Raw genomic sequence first — 17,630 nt, forward strand, 5'->3', positions numbered from 1 at the left:
CAACCTATGCACCGTCCCTCTGATCACATGCCTCTCTTTCATTTTCATACAGGTCCTGCTGGCACACAACAAAGTTAAGGGAGCAGAATAGGGGAGGGACGGCAGAGATCATTGCCCTCACAGAATTCATGGAGGGTGCAGCTGACCTTGCTGGGGAGGACAGAGTGGAGATTGGCCTCTTCCAACAACCCAGTAAGGATCACAACTTCATCATTTTGTCAAATCTTGACAATCACAGTGAGTCAAATGTACTCTGAAATAGCTCCAGTTCTTCCATTAAAATGGTTATTTATTTTTAGCAGGCACCAGCAGATCGAGGCCATCCATGCCGCTGGGCAGCACTCCAAGACTCAGAAGTACACCTGAAGAATCGTAACAGGGCTCACCCCACACCCTCCACCAACACAGACACACACACCTCGGTGGAGTGCAGCTCTAGATTAGGTTTGGAGTCACTTTCTGGAGAACATGTCACTGTCAGGTCCCCGCAGCAATTGGAGGCAGGGACAGCCCAGGTCTCTGGCAATCGGAGGGCTGCTGGAGACCAGCCGTCCGCTCAGTCCCAGTCAGATGATGAGCCTCTGGAAGAGGTGGAGACGCAATGGCAGGAGGCAGAAAGTTAGGCAGAGATTTGACAGTCACTCAGCAGATTAGGGCGAACAATGGAGGTGTCCATTCACGTTCTGTCTGACGTTGTGGCTCTGGCATGTAAGCGCCTTGAGGCCACCATGGGAAGGTCGACGACCACCACGAAGACCTTAGTTCAGGAGGTCTTGCTGGAGTTGCGCTCGGCCCTGTACTCCATAGCCACACACCCTGGTGAGCACTATTGGGATGTAGGCGATATGAGGACGACGCTCCTTGACCTCTCTCCAAGTACTGCATCTCCTGCGGGAGTCATGCTGGGGCTCTTGGGCATCCACAGGGAGGGTTATCATCAGCTGGACACCTGGGGCCATCACTCAAGACACTCAAAGGGTGTACAGTTGCTCAGAATCCCTTCTCTGCCTGCACCCACTCCAGCAGCGCAAGCTACTGAGGGTTCTTCCACCTCTGAGTGTGACACCCTTATGGGCCACTCCAAGGCTAGGGCCAGCAGAGGACTTTCACCAAGGGTCATTGCAGTCATCAGGCTGCCTCCACCTCTGCTGCGGATGTCGGTGTGGTGGTCGGGTTAGGAAAGCTAAAAATAAATAATGTCACCTCTGGTTCATGGGTGTGCTACCACTGTCAATAAATTACACTTATTGAAATTCATTGGATGAGTATTTGAATTGAAAGCATTTTGATTTTGCTCTTTGGAATACTCTTATCTCAAGGTTCAACCATTCTTGCATGCAGTCAGAGTGTCCCATTTTAACATTAACGTGCATGTGATGTCAACCTCAGTGCAACTAGTCTCCAGACTCTTGTGTGTTGCCAGGGAGATGTGTGTAAATGTTTGTTGGGAGTGTATGATGGGCAAGTTTCGAACCCTCATTCTCAAGGGACAGCAATGGTTGAGGACAGCTCATCAGCAATGGTGCGCCAGAGACATCTGGCTCTCCTCACTGTTAGTGTCTGAACCCAAGACATGCTCTTTAAGATGAGATCCCTAGGCTGGGCTGCATCTCAGTCACGGCAGTGCTTGCATCATTAAATGACACCAAAAGCATCAAGGTTCTTCCCACATTAGGTCGTTCCTCACTGGACTTTAAGTTGATGAGTGAGTGCATCAGCAGGTCACCGATGATCCCGGCTAAAATCAAATCCTGGCCAGTCCTGAGCTCAGAATGCACAAGTGTGAATGCAGGACCTGTCCTCTCGCCGATGGTTCAGCTATCCCCTGAGATGTTTCAGTTTTCTAACACCCGCAATATTTTGTGATAGACTGTGACAGTCTGAGTCATTGCTGAAGTACAATGGAACACAGGATCCACCTCTTCCAGGGGTTGACTCACATAGGATCTCTTTACATGATTGCTTGGGAGTAAATTATTTCATTGAATGTGACAAGGTACATACAGCAATTCTAAATTTTTAACAGCTCCCTTAAATTTCACAAAACCTGAGACATTTTTGAGAAATTGAATGAAGAGAGAAACAAAGATTAGATCGTTTCAAAATAATCCCACTAACACTGTGTGTGCATGTTGGCTTCCACCTGAGTTTATATCAAATTTATGGATTAAATCTTTAACTTTGCTAAATAAATAGAAACTCGATCCAGGGGTGACTAATAATTGAGGACTCAGATTCAAATAAGCTCTAAACTACAAATATTAACACAATTGAAGAGGCAAATTCTGTACCTGAAACAGATGGAGAAGGGGAGCTGGGTGTTCCATAGCCGTAATTATTCACTGCTATTACTCGGAAATCATAGCTCACACCTTGTTTCAAGATGTCCATGCCGAAAGTGTAAGAGGTTACTTCCTTGGGAACATCCTTAATTAGAATATCCCACAATCCTTCATCTGGAAAACACAAAAGTGGCGTTGTCACAAATATTTACACAATTCCATAAATCCTCGCATATAAATTGAACTGGTGTGCAAGATGATCCCATTTTTCCCAGATTCAAAAATCATGGGCGGGATGGACAGGTGAGGATTCCAGCATGGTCGGCACCATGTTTTCTGACGTGACCGGTGCAGGCCATCAGCCCTACGCATGCGCGGCCTGGGACCCGGTGATTCTCCGGCCGTTTTCTGTGCGATCCATGGGCGTTTTACACGGCGCCGGTGCCATCCCCTCACTATGCCGGAATCGGTGAGGGTTTCGCGCCAATTATCCCATCGTGAAACTCCCGCGGATTCTTCGTTCACGCCAGCACTTAGCCTCCGGAACGGAGAATTCCGCCCCATAGTTTTGCATATCGGCCTTTTCAGCCACAACTTGCGATGCTTGCATGAGTAGCCAGCCTCAAATTCTCTCCCACAAATTCATGTTTTAGTTACCGGTACTTTATAATTGGGCACAAGAGATCAAGTAGGCGATCCAGGCTGTGTTGCGAAAGTGTGCATGAGTTTAAGACATGCCCATGCCCACTCCTTGGGCGTCATTCTCCGAACCCCCGCCAGGTCGGAGAATGGCCGTTGGCCGCCGTGAATCCCGCCCCCGCCCCCGCCGAAGTCTCCGGTACCGGAGATTGGGCGGGGGCGGGAATCGGGCCGCGCCGGTTGGCGGGACCCCCCGCTGGATTCTCCGGCCCGGATGGGCCGAAGTCCCGCCCAGAAATTGCCTGTCCCGCCAGCGTAAATCAAACCTGGTATTTACCGGCGGGACCAGGCGGCGTGGGCGGGCTCCGGGGTCCTGGGGGGGGGGGGGGGGGGGGCGCGGGGCGGAGGCCACGGCCTCCACCATGGCGGAGGCGGAAGAGGCTCTCCCCACTGCGCATGCGCGGGAAACTGACAGCGGCCGCTGACGCTCCCGCGCATGTGCCGGGAAACTGACAGCGGCCGCTGACGCTCCCGCGCATGCGCCGCATTTCCGCGCCAGCTGGTGGGGCAACAAACGCCATTTCCGCCAGCTGGCGGGGCGGAAATCCCTCCGGCGTCGGCCTAGCCCCGACATTGAGGGGCTAGGCCGCCAAAGATGCGGAGCATTCCGCACCTTTGGGCCGGCGCGATGCCCGTATGATTGGCGCCATTTTTGGCGCCAGTCGGCGGACATCGCGCCATTGGGGGAGAATTTTGCCCCTTGTGTCAGAAGCAGGGGCGTCATTCTCCGACCCCCCAGAGGGTCGGAGAATGGCCGTTGGCCGCCGTGAATCCCGCCCCCGCCGGTTGCCGAAGTCTCCGAAGGGAGAAAAGTCGGCGGGGGGTTAATGGCGCCGCTGCCGCGGAGAATGTCACAGGTCTGCGCAAGGCAGACGATTTTCGGCCTGCCAATATTCTCCCTTCCGGATGGGCCGAAGTCCCGTCGACGTGATGACCGTTCACGTCGACGTAAATTAAACCTCCTTTTCATCGGCGTGACCCTGTGCTCCAGGTTCACGCCGACCAGCGTGGAGGTGAGTGACGGTCTGGGGGATTGGCTCTGGGCAGGCGATGGCGTGGCCGCAGTCTGAATGCGTGAGGAGAGGTGTGTCTCGGGTTGTGTGTGTGTGTGTGCGGCGGGGGGGGGGGGGGGGGGGTGGTTAGAGTAGGCTGGGCTCCGGGGGAGTGCCGGGAAGGGGTCCGTGCCGGGGAGGGGGATGGGGGTGTCCGTGCCGGGGTGGAGGTTGGGGGGGGTCCATGCCGGGGAGGGGGATGGGGGTGTCCGTGCCGGTGTGGAGGTTGGGGGGGGGGGGTCGGTGCCGGGGAGGGGGATGGGGGTGTCCGTGCCGGGGTGGAGGTTGGGGGGGGGGTCCGTGCCGGGGAGGGGGATGGGGGTGTCCGTGCCGGGGTGGAGGTTGGGGGGGGGTCCGTGCCGGGGAGGGGGATGGGGGTGTCCGTGCCGGGGTGGAGGTTGGGGGGGGGGTCCGTGCCGGGGAGGGGGATGGGGGTGTCCGTGCCGGGGTGGAGGTTTTGGGGGGGGGTCCGTGCCAGGGTGGAGGTTGGGGGGGGGGTGTCCGTGCCGGGGTGGAGGTTGGGGGGGGAGATCCCTGCTGGGGAGGGGAATGGGAGGGCAAGTGAGTTGGTCCACCTGGCCAGGTGCCAGCCTCCAACAGTTGGACCCATGCGGTCCATGCCACCTGGCTGGGGGGAGGAGGGGATATGGGCAATGATGACATGTCGTCGTTCCCCTCCCCCCACCAGGCCGTCATGTTTTCAGATAATCCAGCGATGTTGGCCGCCGTGGCGGAAGCCGCTCATGTCTATGTTGCCCTGGATGAGGAGGAGGAGGAGCGTGCCAGAGAGGCGGCGCAGGCTGCTGCAGAGGGGCAGGCGGCAGCCGCCCAGGCTGGAGGGACACCCGACCGACAGGACGAGGAGGGGGAGGAGGACGTCGCGGCCCCACGGCAGTCATACCAGGACCTCACGGACCGGGAATGCAGGAGGAGACTCCGGATGAGCCGGGAAACCGTGGCACACATCTGCCACCTGCTGGCACACCTGTCACCGCGTGGTACTGGCGGGGGACACCCTCTCCCCGTGTCCGTCAAGGTTACGGTGGCCCTGAACTTTTATGCAACGGGGTCATTCCAGGCACCGAGTGGGGACCTGGCCGGCAGATCGCAGACATCGGTGCACCGGTGCATCCGGGCAGTGACAGATGCCCTATATGCCATGGCGCACCGCTACATCCGCTTCCCCGTGGACCGGGCCAGCCAAGATGCCCGGGCCGTGGGCTTCTCTGCCGTGGCTGGGTTCCCCGTGGTCCAGGGCGCGATCGATGGGATGCACGTCGCCGTGCGGCCACCTGCAGATAACAGGGCCGTGTTCACTAATAGGAAGGGGACCTATTCGATGAACGTACAGGTGGTCTGCGACCACCGCATGATGATCCTGCACGTCTGCGCCCGTCACCCAGGCAGTGTACACGACTCATTCGTGTTGTCGCGGTCATCCATCCCCGGCATGTACGAGGGACGCCATCCCCGGCTGAGGGGCTGGGCGACAGGGGCTACCCATTGCGATCGTGGCTGATGACGCCTGTACGGAGGCCACGCAATGAGGCGGAGAACCGCTACAATGATGCCCATGTAGCGACAAGGGGAGTGATAGAGAGGTGCTTTGGCGTGCTGAAGATGCGTTTCAGGTGCCTGGACCTCTCTGGGGCGCCCTCCAGTATCGGTCAGATAGGGTCGGCTGCATCATTGTGGTGTGCTGCGTCCTGCACAACATAGCCCAACAGAGGGGCGATGTGCCGCAGGCAGAGGAGGGCGGAGTGGAGGAGCAGCAGGAAGAGGCGCAGTCCTCCCCAGATGAGGGGGATGGGGGTAATGGTCAGGGCAGACGGGGTAGACACAGACGAGTGGCTGTCCACCGTAACCGGCTGGCCAAGCGGGCACGGGACAGACTGATAGACGCCCGCTTCACTGACTAGATGGGCATGGGAATCGGGTAGTATGGCCACAGACCGCACACCATGGCAACAGCCGACCACCCACACCCCCCACCCATCCACCCACCCAGCACCCTCACCCCCCTCCCCCACCCACCCCACCCGCATGCACACCACCCCCCCCCCCCATTGCCGATCCACCTGCGGCACAACGGGCCGGGCTCACACAGTTGCGGGTGGACGCGTGTCTATCGCAGGCCATGGAGGATGATGACAACCCGCCCTGCGGTGAGCTCCTGGCTCTACATCGTTGGACTATGTCTGACCCATGGCCACAGTACCACCATCCACCCGGACCATCCCTGCATGCGGCTGTGACACTGCAGCGCACGGTCCCGTCCTCTGCCCGGGGGATGTTGATGGCGGCCCAGGGGGAAGGGGGCAGACTCACCTGGGGCTGAAGTAAGACCACCCCTCACACACACACTTGCGCTCAACGTACATGACACCCCCGCACACTTTGGACAGAGCACAAAGGCAGCTTCTGTAGGTGTAACATTGACTTTAATAATCAAAGGAGTTCATGCACGTGCCCTAGCCCCTAAAACTCATCTGTGCCCTGCAACCGTGCCAACTTACTCAGTGTCTAATTGTTTGGCCTTACGGGCCCTTTGACTACGTCTACGTGGTTCCCCAGGCGGTACAGCAGAACTGGGGGTGGACTCCTGTGATACCTGCCCTCTGACACTGGATCCCTTTGGCGGCCGTTTCCTGGGGCGTCCTGGCCTAGATGGGCCAGGCTGCGGCCCGGGCGACTGGGATGGCGAGCTGCCAGCCTGTCCTGCCCGTTGCCCACCCGATGCACCTGGGACGGAAGGGGGGGAGTCCGAGGTGTCGCGGTGTACCGGGACCTCCCCTACAGAGGGAGCTGGGACGGACCACACCACCTCTTCCTCCCTCGGGGTGCCCGATGGCCCCCAGGCCTCTACATGGGTGGGGGATGCGAACGGACTGGCCATCCGACGCCCCCCCGACATCTGGCGCTGCCAGTCCTGGAGGCCCGTGCTGGTATCGACAGGGGTCTGCAGGTTTGCAGCCATGGAGCCCAGGGGGTTGGCAAACCCTGTCTGTGACAGTGCGACGCCGGCTCGCACATGGCCACTGGCGCCGATGCCCTCAGCGATGGCCTGCAGAGACTGGGCCATGGCCTGCTGAGACTGGGCTATGGCGTTGAGCGCCTCTGCCATCTGGCGCTGGCACTGGCTCATGGCCTCCTGTGAGAGGGCAGCCATTTCCTGGGCCACAGACGTCGCCTGCACGGAAAGCCCCAGGCCTCGCAAACCGTTCCCCATGTCTGACACCGTCGCACCCATTGCCTCCACCGCGGACACCACCCGTGCGGTGTCGGCCTGGGTGGCACGCATGACCGGCACCACTTCCAGCTCCTGGACGCGGGTGGACTCCTCCACCTGCGACCGCAGCCGCCGCAAGCCGCCCGTCACCCTCTTCGCTTGTCTCCGGGTCGGTGGTTGCATCGGATCTATGTGTGGGTGTGGTAACTGCAGGAACCCGGGATCCACCTGGGCGGCAGATGTTCGCTTGGGCTGGGCTGCCCTCCGACCGCCCGGCCCCTCTGCTGCTCCTACCTCCACCTGCTGTACCGGGACGGCTGTTTTGTGCGCACCAGTGAGTGTACCAGACGCCTCATCACTAAAGTGCCCAACCGAGGTGAGTGTTTCTGCGATGGTGGAGGGTGTTGGTGACAGCAGTGGCGTTGTGTCGTGCTCTTCGTCCCACTCTGAGTCCATGGCACTTTGGGGTGGGGGTTCGTCTCCACCCATCCACTCTGAGTCACTGTCCGGTATTTCGTCTTCCCGGGTAGTGCTGTCCCGGGTAGTGGTGTCCTGGGTAGTGGTGTCCTGGGTAGTGGTGTCCTGGGTAGTGGTGTCCTGGGTAGTGGTGTCCTGGCTCGGATGTGACGGGGGCCTGTGGCTGCCCCCCTCATCGCTGGGTGGTCGCTCCCGCACGTGACGGGGGTGTCGTCTTCCTGTTGCTCCAGGTCTCTCCGTCTCCCGTGGTGTGCGAGGGGCATCCTGCGGGCGTCGCATGCTGGAGGGTGCGGGTCTCTCCGTCTCCCATGGTCTCCGAGGGGCATCCTGCGGGCGTCACATGCCGGAGGGTGCGGGTCTCTCCGTCTCCCGTGGCCTCCGAGGAGCATCCTGCGGGCGTCGCATGCCGGAGGGTGCGGGTCTCTCCGTCTCCCGTGGCCTCCGAGGGGCATCCTGCGGGCGGTCTGCACCTGCGGGGATGGGTGCCTGGACGTTTGGTCCTGCGATACACAATGAAGCATGCATGGTTAGACATCAGGCAGTGATCAGGTGATACGGGGGAGGGGGATATAGGGGAGGGGGGATATGGGGACGGGCTGTCGGTGGCTCACTTGCTACTACGCCCCCGACCTCTGCATCAGCAACCTCCCGGTCCTCAGGTCCACCAGCCAGTTCCAGGGCCCTTTCCTGGTGTTCGGTCAGTGGCCTCTCATCAGCGGGGCCTCCTCCAGTCCTCACATGCTCCCTATTGTTGTGTGCGCGCTTCTCCTGTGGGGGGGGGGGGGTGGCAGGGGTAAAAGGCAACACTGTTAGGCAGGTATATGAATGCACACCATCGGTTGCGCGTGCATTGCAGAGGTTAAGGTTAGGGCTGGATTCACTTGGGGATATGGGGGAGGGGGGATATGGGGGAGGGGGGATATGGGGGAGGGGGGATATGGGGGTGGGGGGATATGGGGGAGGGGGGATATGGGGGAGGGGGGGGATATGGGGGAGGGGGGGATATGGGGGAGGGGGGGATATGGGGGAGGGGGGATATGGGGGAGGGGGGATATGGGGGAGGGGGGATATGGGGGAGGGGGGATATGGGGGAGGGGGGATATGGGGGAGGGGGATATGGGGGAGGGGGGATATGGGGGAGGGGGGATGTGGGGGAGGGGGGATATGGGGGAAGGGGGGGATATGGGGGAGGGGGGGATATGGGGGAGGGGGGATATGGGGGAGGGGGGATATGGGGGAGGCTCACCCTGCCTGCTCTGACGAGGTCGTTCACCTTCTTGTGGCACTGGGTGCCTGTCCGTGGTGTCAGGGCCACAGCGGTGACGGCCTCTGCCACTTCCCTCCACAGACGCCGGCTGTGGCGTGGGGCAACTCTGCGGCCGTGCCCGGGATACAGGGCATCTCTCCTCTGCTCCACCGCGTCCAGGAGCGCCTCCACATCGCGTGACTCGAACCTCGGGGCTGAGCGGCGGCCAGCCATCCAGTCGGGTGTTGCGGTCGGGTGTTGCGGTCGGGTGGGGGGGGAGCAGCGCGGCCTTATGAGCCGTCACGCCGTGCGGCGCGTATGACGCTGCACGGCGTGAACCACTGCGCAAGCGCGGATCCCGTTACGTCGCTGCTAGCCCATTTCGGGCCGGAGACTATCGACCCATTTTTCCGACGTGACGCAAGTCGGATTTGCGCCGTTTTTTGCGCCGATTGGCGGACTTTCCGCCGATAACGGAGAATTTCGCCCATAGTATGGACTCAAAACCGGGACCAGCTAGTTAAACATCAAAATAACAGCATCAGAACTAATGGCAGTCAAATCTGAATATGCACAGGTAACAACAACTAATGATGTCGTAGCATTTACTGATGACATCTGCAATGGATATAAATAAGAAGATGCATAATTATAACACTTCTACCCCTTAAACTTTAAGCCTCCTTAAAAACAGATATAATAAAATAATGCCTTAATTCTATGTCAATCTTTCAGGAGCTTTGCGAATATGCCGTGTAATTTGCAGTACCACTTGTGACTCCATCAAGTCTGACGATGCTTGGCTTGGTTCAACTGAACTCGAGAGCGCAGGAGCAGGTTGTGTATCAGTGCATGAGTGTCCCTCGCCTGAAGTAGAGTCCACTGGAAGACCAGGTACAACAGGAACAACTTCTTGTTGCATTTCCACAGCTGAATTTCCTTCTACTGTGTTATCTGGAACTTTTATCTGGGAATACAGGTCCACAGATCACTGAAAGTTGGAACACAGGTGGATAGAGTAGTCAAGAAGGCATACGTCATGCTTGGTTGCCTTCATCGGTCAGGGCATTGAGTATACAAATTGGCAAGTCATGCTGCAGCTGTACAGAACCTTAGTTAGGCCACACTTGGAATATTGCATACAATTCTAGTCGCCACACTACCAGCAGGATGTGGAGGCTTTGGAGAGGGGACAGAAGAGGTTTACCAGGATGCTGCCTGATCTGAAGGGTATTAGCTATGAGGAGAGGTTGGATAAACTCGGATTGTTTTCACCGGAATGACGGAGATTGAGGGGAGACCGAATAGAAGTTTACAAAATTATAAGTGGCATGGATCGAGTGGATAGTCAGAAGCTTTTACCCAGGGTAGAAAAGTTAATTACTCGGGAACATAGGTTTAAGGTGCGAGGGACAAAAGTTTAGAGGAGATGTGTGAGGCATGTTTTTTTACACAGAGGGTAGTGAGTGCCTGGAACTTGCTGCTGGGGGAGGTGGCGGAAGTAGGTATGATAGCGATATTTAAGAGGCATCTTGACAAATACATGAGTAGGGTGGGAATAGAGGGATACGGACCCTGGAAGTGCAGAAGGTTTTAGTTTAGACAGGCATCATGATCGGGGCAAGTTTGGAGGGCCAAAGAGCCTGTTCCAATGCTGTAGTGTTCTTTGTTCTTTTGCTGTCTCCAAGTCATGGCGTAAATGAACTGGGGGCTGTTTTAGCTCAGTAAGCTGGACAGCTGGTTTGTGATGCAGAGCAAGGCCAACAGTGTGGGTTCAATTCCCGTAGCAGCTGAAGTTATTCATGAAGGCCCTGCCTTCTCAACCTTGCCCCTCACCTGAGGTGTGGTGATCCTCAGGTTAAATCACCACCAGTCAGCTCTCCCCCTTTAAATGGGAAACCAGCCTATGGTCATCTGGGGCTATGGCGACTAGATGAATATGATCTTGGTGCCGACGAACAACTCTTCCATTGTTCAATTTCACTACCAAAGGTACAGTATTCAATGCTGGTTAGTCCCAAAATTCCTGATATAAACACCACCATTCGGGTTAAACATCTCTCCTTAGCATGATATGCACGTCTCTCCTTCTGCTTTTTCTGTCTCTTTCCCACTTTTGCTTTGACATCTGGATGTAGCAGATCCAGGTGAGACTTTGGCCACCTACCCATCAATAATTCATCTGGTGAGAGTCCCGTAGTTATTTGTGGTGTGATAGGATATTGAAATAAGAACCTTAAGAACTTGGTCTGTAAAATATCACCTGCTATCCTCTTCAATCTTTCCTTCAATGCCTGAACAGTTCGCTCTGCCAAACCATTTGAAGCTGGATGAAAAGCCGCAGTCACATCTGGTGTATGCCATTCCTTTGCATAAACTCTTGGATCAACCCACTCGTAAATGTTGTACCATTATCAGAAATAAGAGAATCCAGTTACCTATGAGTTGCAAAGACTTGACGTAGCTTTCTATGATACGAGGAGATGTAATGTTGCTTCTGATGCATACATATAACCACTTAGAATGTGCATCTACGATGACTAAAAACAGAAGACCTATGAAAAGACCTACAAAATCCCCATGAAGTCTTGACCAAGGGCAATCAGGCCTTTCCCAAGGATGTAATGGTGCTAGTGGTGCTATTGTCTGTTTAGATTGGCATGCTGTTCACTTTGTGATACATTTTGACTCGCTGAAAAGACACACCAATAGCTTATGGTCGGTACATAGAGTGAACGAACAACCATAGAGGTACTGATGAAATCTTTTTACTGCAAAAACGATAGCTAGACCTTCTTTGTCCAACTGTGACTACCCCATTTCAGTCTTTGTCAGTGCTCCAGATGCAAAACGAATGGGTTTTTTGGACCCGTCCTCCATTACATGAGAATGTATCGCACCACACCGTAGGGCGAGGCACCGCATGACAGAATAAGCTCCCTGTCAAAATTTAAATGACCTCGCAGATGTGCCAATTGCAGCAGCACTTTCACATCTTTGAAAACCGCCTTCTGTGCAGATTCCCACTTCCATTTTGTTTCTTTGTGCAGATGTAGGTACAGTGGAGCCAGCACTGTCAACAGGTCTGGCAAAAACTTTCCATAATAGTTTATCAAACGTACAAATGACCTGAGCTTGGAAACATTTCTGGGCTTTGGAGCTTCCTTAAATCGCTCGAACTTTCCCTTCCACAGGAGATAAACCACGTGCAGTGATTCTGTGGCCAAGATACTCCACGCTCGCCTGAAAAATGCACTTGCTCTGCCTCAGATACAGTCCCGCCTCCAAAAACCTTCTTAAAGCTCGATCCATGTTGTTAAGGTGCTCTTCCTCAAGTGTAACCCAAAATTAAAGTGTCATCCAAGTAGGCTGCAACATGAGAAATGCCTTGCAACAGGTTGTCCATTGTCCTTTGATAAATTGCCGGACTGGATGACAAAAACAAAAAACAAACAATTATATTTGAACAAGCCTTTATGCGTGTTGATGGTTACGTACTGCGTCAAATCTTCCTCTAGCAAGAGTTGTTGATAGGCCTGGCTCATGTTCAGTTTTGAAAACGTCTTGCCTCCTGCAAGGTTGAAAACGGATCTTCTTCCCTCAGCAAAAGATATCTTGGAAACCTGATTAATGGTAAGTTTGTAATTCCCACATATGCACACAGTACCATCACTTTGAAGAACCGGAACAATTGGAGCTGCCCAACGTGAAAACTAAATGGGCTCAATGATTCGTAGCCTTTGCAGCCGCACCAACTCCTCCTCCACTTTCCCTTTTATGGCATAGGATACTGTGCTCAGTTTGAAAAAGCAGGGAGTAACCTGAGGTTCTACGAACAATTTAACTGTAGAGCCCTGCAATATACCCAGTTCGTCTTTGAAAACCTCAGGATATTTCTGAATGACATCCTCTGTCACTTGTGTGTGCTTTTCCTCACCCCAGTTCAACTAAATTTTCCTGAGCCAGTCACACCCTAGCAGACTAGGCCCTTTTACTACCAGGAGCCGTGTTCTTGCTTCTTGGCTGTTATATGCAATGTCTACTTCTAACGCTCCAAGCAATGGTATAGTCTCGCCAGTGTACGCCCAAAGGTTGCTCCTTGCTTGAGTAAGGGCTGGTGCCTGCTTCAAGCCCCAAATCTTCCTGAAGGTTTCCTCGTTGATTACCAGGTATAGAGGCCCCTGTGCCCACCTCCCTCTTAATTTTCAGTCCATTGACCTCCACTATAGCATAAATAGGCTCTGCATGCACTCACTCATATTAAACATGTTGTTATAGTGCTCCTCTGCCTGGTCTGAAGTTTTCAAACAATGCGCCACCAACTGCAGTTTCCTTGCATTTGAAGTTCCCTGTTCAACTTCCGATTTTCTCGGAGCAGCCTTCGCTAAATTCTTGTTGCCCTGGTGATAAAAAGCGTTGATAAACTTACAATGATTCACACAGTGTGACCCGCCACTCTAAAACACTCCACTGTCTTCACCTTTTTACTTTCAGCTTCTTTTTCTGCTTGATGCAGTCCATCTGCCTGTGTGCCGCTTTCGGCCTTCTGAATATCTTTTGCATTATTGGCAGCTTTTTCCATGCCCTGCGAAATTTCTGGAGCCTTCTTCAAAGTAAGTGCGGCTATTCCCAGCAAACAGTGTTGAGTGCTGTCCTCATTAATACCACAGGCTAGTCTGCCCGAAGCATGTCTTCCAAAACTGCGATTAACTCGTAATGTTCAGAGAGCTGGTTCAATGCAGCAACAAAGTTAGCTACAGACTATCCCGTCTTCCGAAAATGACTATCGAATTTCAAACATTGTACAACTGCTGAGGGTTTAGGATTGTGGTGATTCTGAACGAGTGTAATTAAATCCTCAAATGAAATGTCTCCCGGTTTCCGTGGTGTAGCTAAATTCCTCACTGACTTGTAAGTCTTCACCCCATGCATACTCAGGAGAATTGAGCGTTTTCTAGTCTCGCCTGTAGTCCCATTTGCCAAGAAAGTGTTCCAACCTTTCCACATATTCAGTCCAGTTCTCAGTCTCTTCCACAAACTCACAAATAGACCCAACCATAGCCATGGTGTTGCTAACTTGTCTTCCATCGGCAAATTTAGCAAAACTTTGTGTTGAACATGCTGAAACTCAAATTTTTTCTATTATCGTCGCCAAAAAGATGTGGTAACTTGACCACAAAGAGGTGGTCGAAATGTATTGTGAAAGTTAATGTTCTTAAATATACAAAAATAATAAAGTTTAAAATACAGTCTGGAATCAAAAACGGGAGTAGCTAGTTAAACATCAAAATAACAGAAAAGAATCAGAACTAACAGCAGTCAAATATGAATATACACAGGTAACAACTAATGCTGTTACAGCACTTACTGATGACATTAGCAATGGATTTAAATAAAAAGATGCATAATCACAACACTTGATTAACCCACAATGCCAGTGAAATTTTACCAAACCGTGATTCAGCAGATTCAGGAGCAACGGGTGATAAAAGAAAGCTGTGGTCTCAGTTTCGTTAGAGTGGAAATTACTGTTCACACAGGTGCTTATTGTGCTTATACCAAATTCCTCTTTCCACTTTAAAAAGTCACAGAGCCATAGATTAATACAGCACAGAAAAAGGCCCTTTTGACCCACTGTGCCTGCCCCGGTCAAAAACAACCACATAACCATTGAATCCCATTTTCCAGCACCTTGTATACCTGGGATTGAAAGTGCACATCCAAATACTTCTTAAATGTAATGAGGGTCTCTGCCTCCACCACCCTTTCAGGCAGCGAGTTCCAAACTCCCCCACTCTCTGGGTGAATTTTTTTTCCCTCACATCTCCTCTAAACCTCCTGTCCCTTACCTTAAATCTATGCCCCCAGTCATTGACCCCTCCACCAAGTGGAAAGGTTTGTTGCTGTCTATTCTATCTATGCCTCAAAATTTTATATATCTCATTCATGTATTGATTGGGGGTGGCACGGTAGCACAGCGGTTAGCACTGTTGCATCACAGCCTGGGAAAAGGGTTCAATTCTTGGTTTGGGTCACTGTCTGTGCGGAGTCTGCAGGTTCTCCCCATGTCTGCGTGGATTTCCTCCGGGTGCTCCGGTTTCCTCCCACAGTCCAAAGGTGTGCAGGTTAGGTGGATTGACCATTCTAAATTGCTTGCAGTGTCCAAAGGTAAGTGAGGTTACTGGGTCATGGGGAGAGGGTGGAGGTGTGGGCTTAAGTATGGTGCTCCTTCAGGGGCCTGTATAGACTCGGTGGACTGAATGGCTTCCTTGTGCACTGTAAATTCTATGATCTATGATTTATGTCCCTGCTCAGCTCCAAGGAAAACAATCCATGTCTATCCAATTTCTCTTCGCAACTAACACTCTCCAGCCCAGCAACATCCTGGTAAATTTCCTCTAAACCCTTTCCAGTGCTAACACATCCCTCCTATAATATGGATTCTAGAACTGCACACAGTACTCTAGCTGTGGCCTAACTAACGTTTCATACATTTCCAGCATAACCTCCCTGCTCTTAAACTCTATGCCTCGGCTAATAAAGTACGAAGTCTTACAACACCAGGTTAAAGTCCAACAGGTTTGTTTCGATGTCACTAGCTTTCGGAGCGCTGCTCCTTCCTCAGGTGAATGAAGAGGTCTGTTCCAGAAACACATATATAGACAAATTCAAAGATGCCCAACAATGCTAGGAATGCGAGCATTAGCAGGTGATTAAATCTTTACAGATCCAGAGATGGGGTAACCCCAGGTTAAAGAGGTGTGAATTGTATCAAGCCAGGACAGTTGGTAGGATTTCGCAGGCCAGATGGTGGGGGATGAATGTAATGCGACATGAATCCCAGGTCCCGGTTGAGGCCGCACTCATGTGTGCGGAACTTGGCTATAAGTTTCTGCTCAGCGATTCTGCGTTGTTGCGCGTCCTGAAGGCCACCTTGGAGAACGCTTACCCGGAGATCAGACGTGAATGCCCTTGACTGCTGAAGTGCTCCCCGGCTGGAAGGGAACATTCCTGCCTGGTGATTGTTGCGCGATGTCCGTTCATTCGTTGTCGCAGCGTCTGCATGGTCTCGCCAATGTACCACGCTTCGGGACATCCTTTCCTGCAGCATATGAGGTAGACAACGTTGGCCGAGTCGCACGAGTATGTACCGCGTACCTGGTGGGTGGTGTTCTCATGTGTAATAGTGGTATCCATGTCGATGATCTGGCACGTCTTGCAGAGATTGCCATGGCAGGGTTGTGTGGTGTCGTGGTCACTGTTTGCTGCAAACAATGGGTTTGTTTGAGGTTGCGCGGTTGTTTGAAGGCAAGTAGTGGGGGTGTGGGGATGACCTTGGCAAGATGTTCATCGTCATCAATGACGTGTTGAAGGCTGTGAAGAAGATGACGTAATTTCTCCGCTCCGGGGAAGTACTGGACGACGAAGGGTATTCTGTCGGTTGTGTCCCATGTTTGTCTTCTGAGGAGGTCGGTGCGGTTTTTCGCTGTGGTGCGTTGGAACTGTCGATCGATGAGTTGAGTGCCATATCCCGTTCGTACGAGGGCATCTTTCAACGTCTGTAGATGTCTGTTACGCTCCTCCTCGTCTGAGCAGATCCTGTGTATACGGAGCGCTTGTCCATAGGGGATGGCTTCTTTAATGTGTTTAGGGTGGAAGCTGGAGAAGTGGAGCATCGTGAGGTTATCCGTGGGTTTGCGGTAAAGCGAAGTGCTGAGGTGACCGTCCTTGATGGAGACGAGTGTGTCCAAGAATGCAACTGATTTTGGCGAGTAGTCCATGGTGAGTCTGATGGTTGGATGGAACTTATTAATGTCATCGTGTAGTCGTTTCAGTGATTCTTCGCCGTGGGTCCAAAGGATACACAAGATCTGCTCAGACGAGGAGGAGCGTAACAGACATCTACAGACGTTGAAAGATGCCCTCGTACGAACGGGATATGGCACTCGACTCATCGATCGACAGTTCCAACGCGCCACAGCGAAGAACTGCACCGACCTCCTCAGAAGACAAACATGGGACACAACCGACAGAATACCCTTCGTCGTCCAGTACTTCCCCGGAGCGGAGAAACGACGTCATCTTCTTCACAGCCTTCAACACGTCATTGATGACGATGAACATCTTGCCAAGGTCATCCCCACACCCCCACTACTTGCCTTCAAACAACCGCGCAACCTCAAACAAACCATTGTTTGCAGCAAACTACCCAGTCTTCAGAACAGTGACCACGACACCACACAACCCTGCCATGGCAATCTCTGCAAGACGTGCCAGATCATCAACATGGATACCACTATTACACGTGAGAACATTACCCACCAGGTACGCGGTACATACTCGTGCGACTCGGCCAACGTTGTCTACCTCATACGCTGCAGGAAAGGATGTCCCGAAGCGTGGTACATTGGCGAGACCATGCAGACGCTGCGACAACGAATGAACGGACATCGCGCAACAATCACCAGGCAGGAATGTTCCCTTCCAGTCGGGGAACACTTCAGCAGTCAAGGGCATTCAGCCTCTGATCTCCGGGTAAGCGTTTTACAAGGCGGCCTTCAGGACGCGCGACAATGCAGAATCGCCGAGCAGAAACATATAGCCAAGTTCCGCACACATGAGTGCGGCCTCAACCGGGACCTGGG

General features: G+C 53.5%; 1 protein-coding gene across 4 annotated transcripts in view; it reads right to left on the reverse strand.

The window, feature by feature from the left end:
• Window positions 1-17,630, reverse strand: part of sdk2b (sidekick cell adhesion molecule 2b) — a 1,174,030-nt gene that overhangs the window by 159,951 nt on the left and 996,449 nt on the right. For all 4 annotated transcript variants that reach the window (XM_072483445.1, XM_072483444.1, XM_072483443.1 and 1 more), the window contains one exon: window positions 2,292-2,456. In XM_072483445.1, coding sequence (XP_072339546.1) covers window positions 2,292-2,456 — 165 coding nt within the window. The remainder of the gene's footprint in view (window positions 1-2,291; window positions 2,457-17,630) is intronic.

Source organism: Scyliorhinus torazame, chromosome 18 (assembly GCF_047496885.1).
Source record: "Scyliorhinus torazame isolate Kashiwa2021f chromosome 18, sScyTor2.1, whole genome shotgun sequence".
NCBI lineage: Eukaryota > Metazoa > Chordata > Chondrichthyes > Carcharhiniformes > Scyliorhinidae > Scyliorhinus > Scyliorhinus torazame.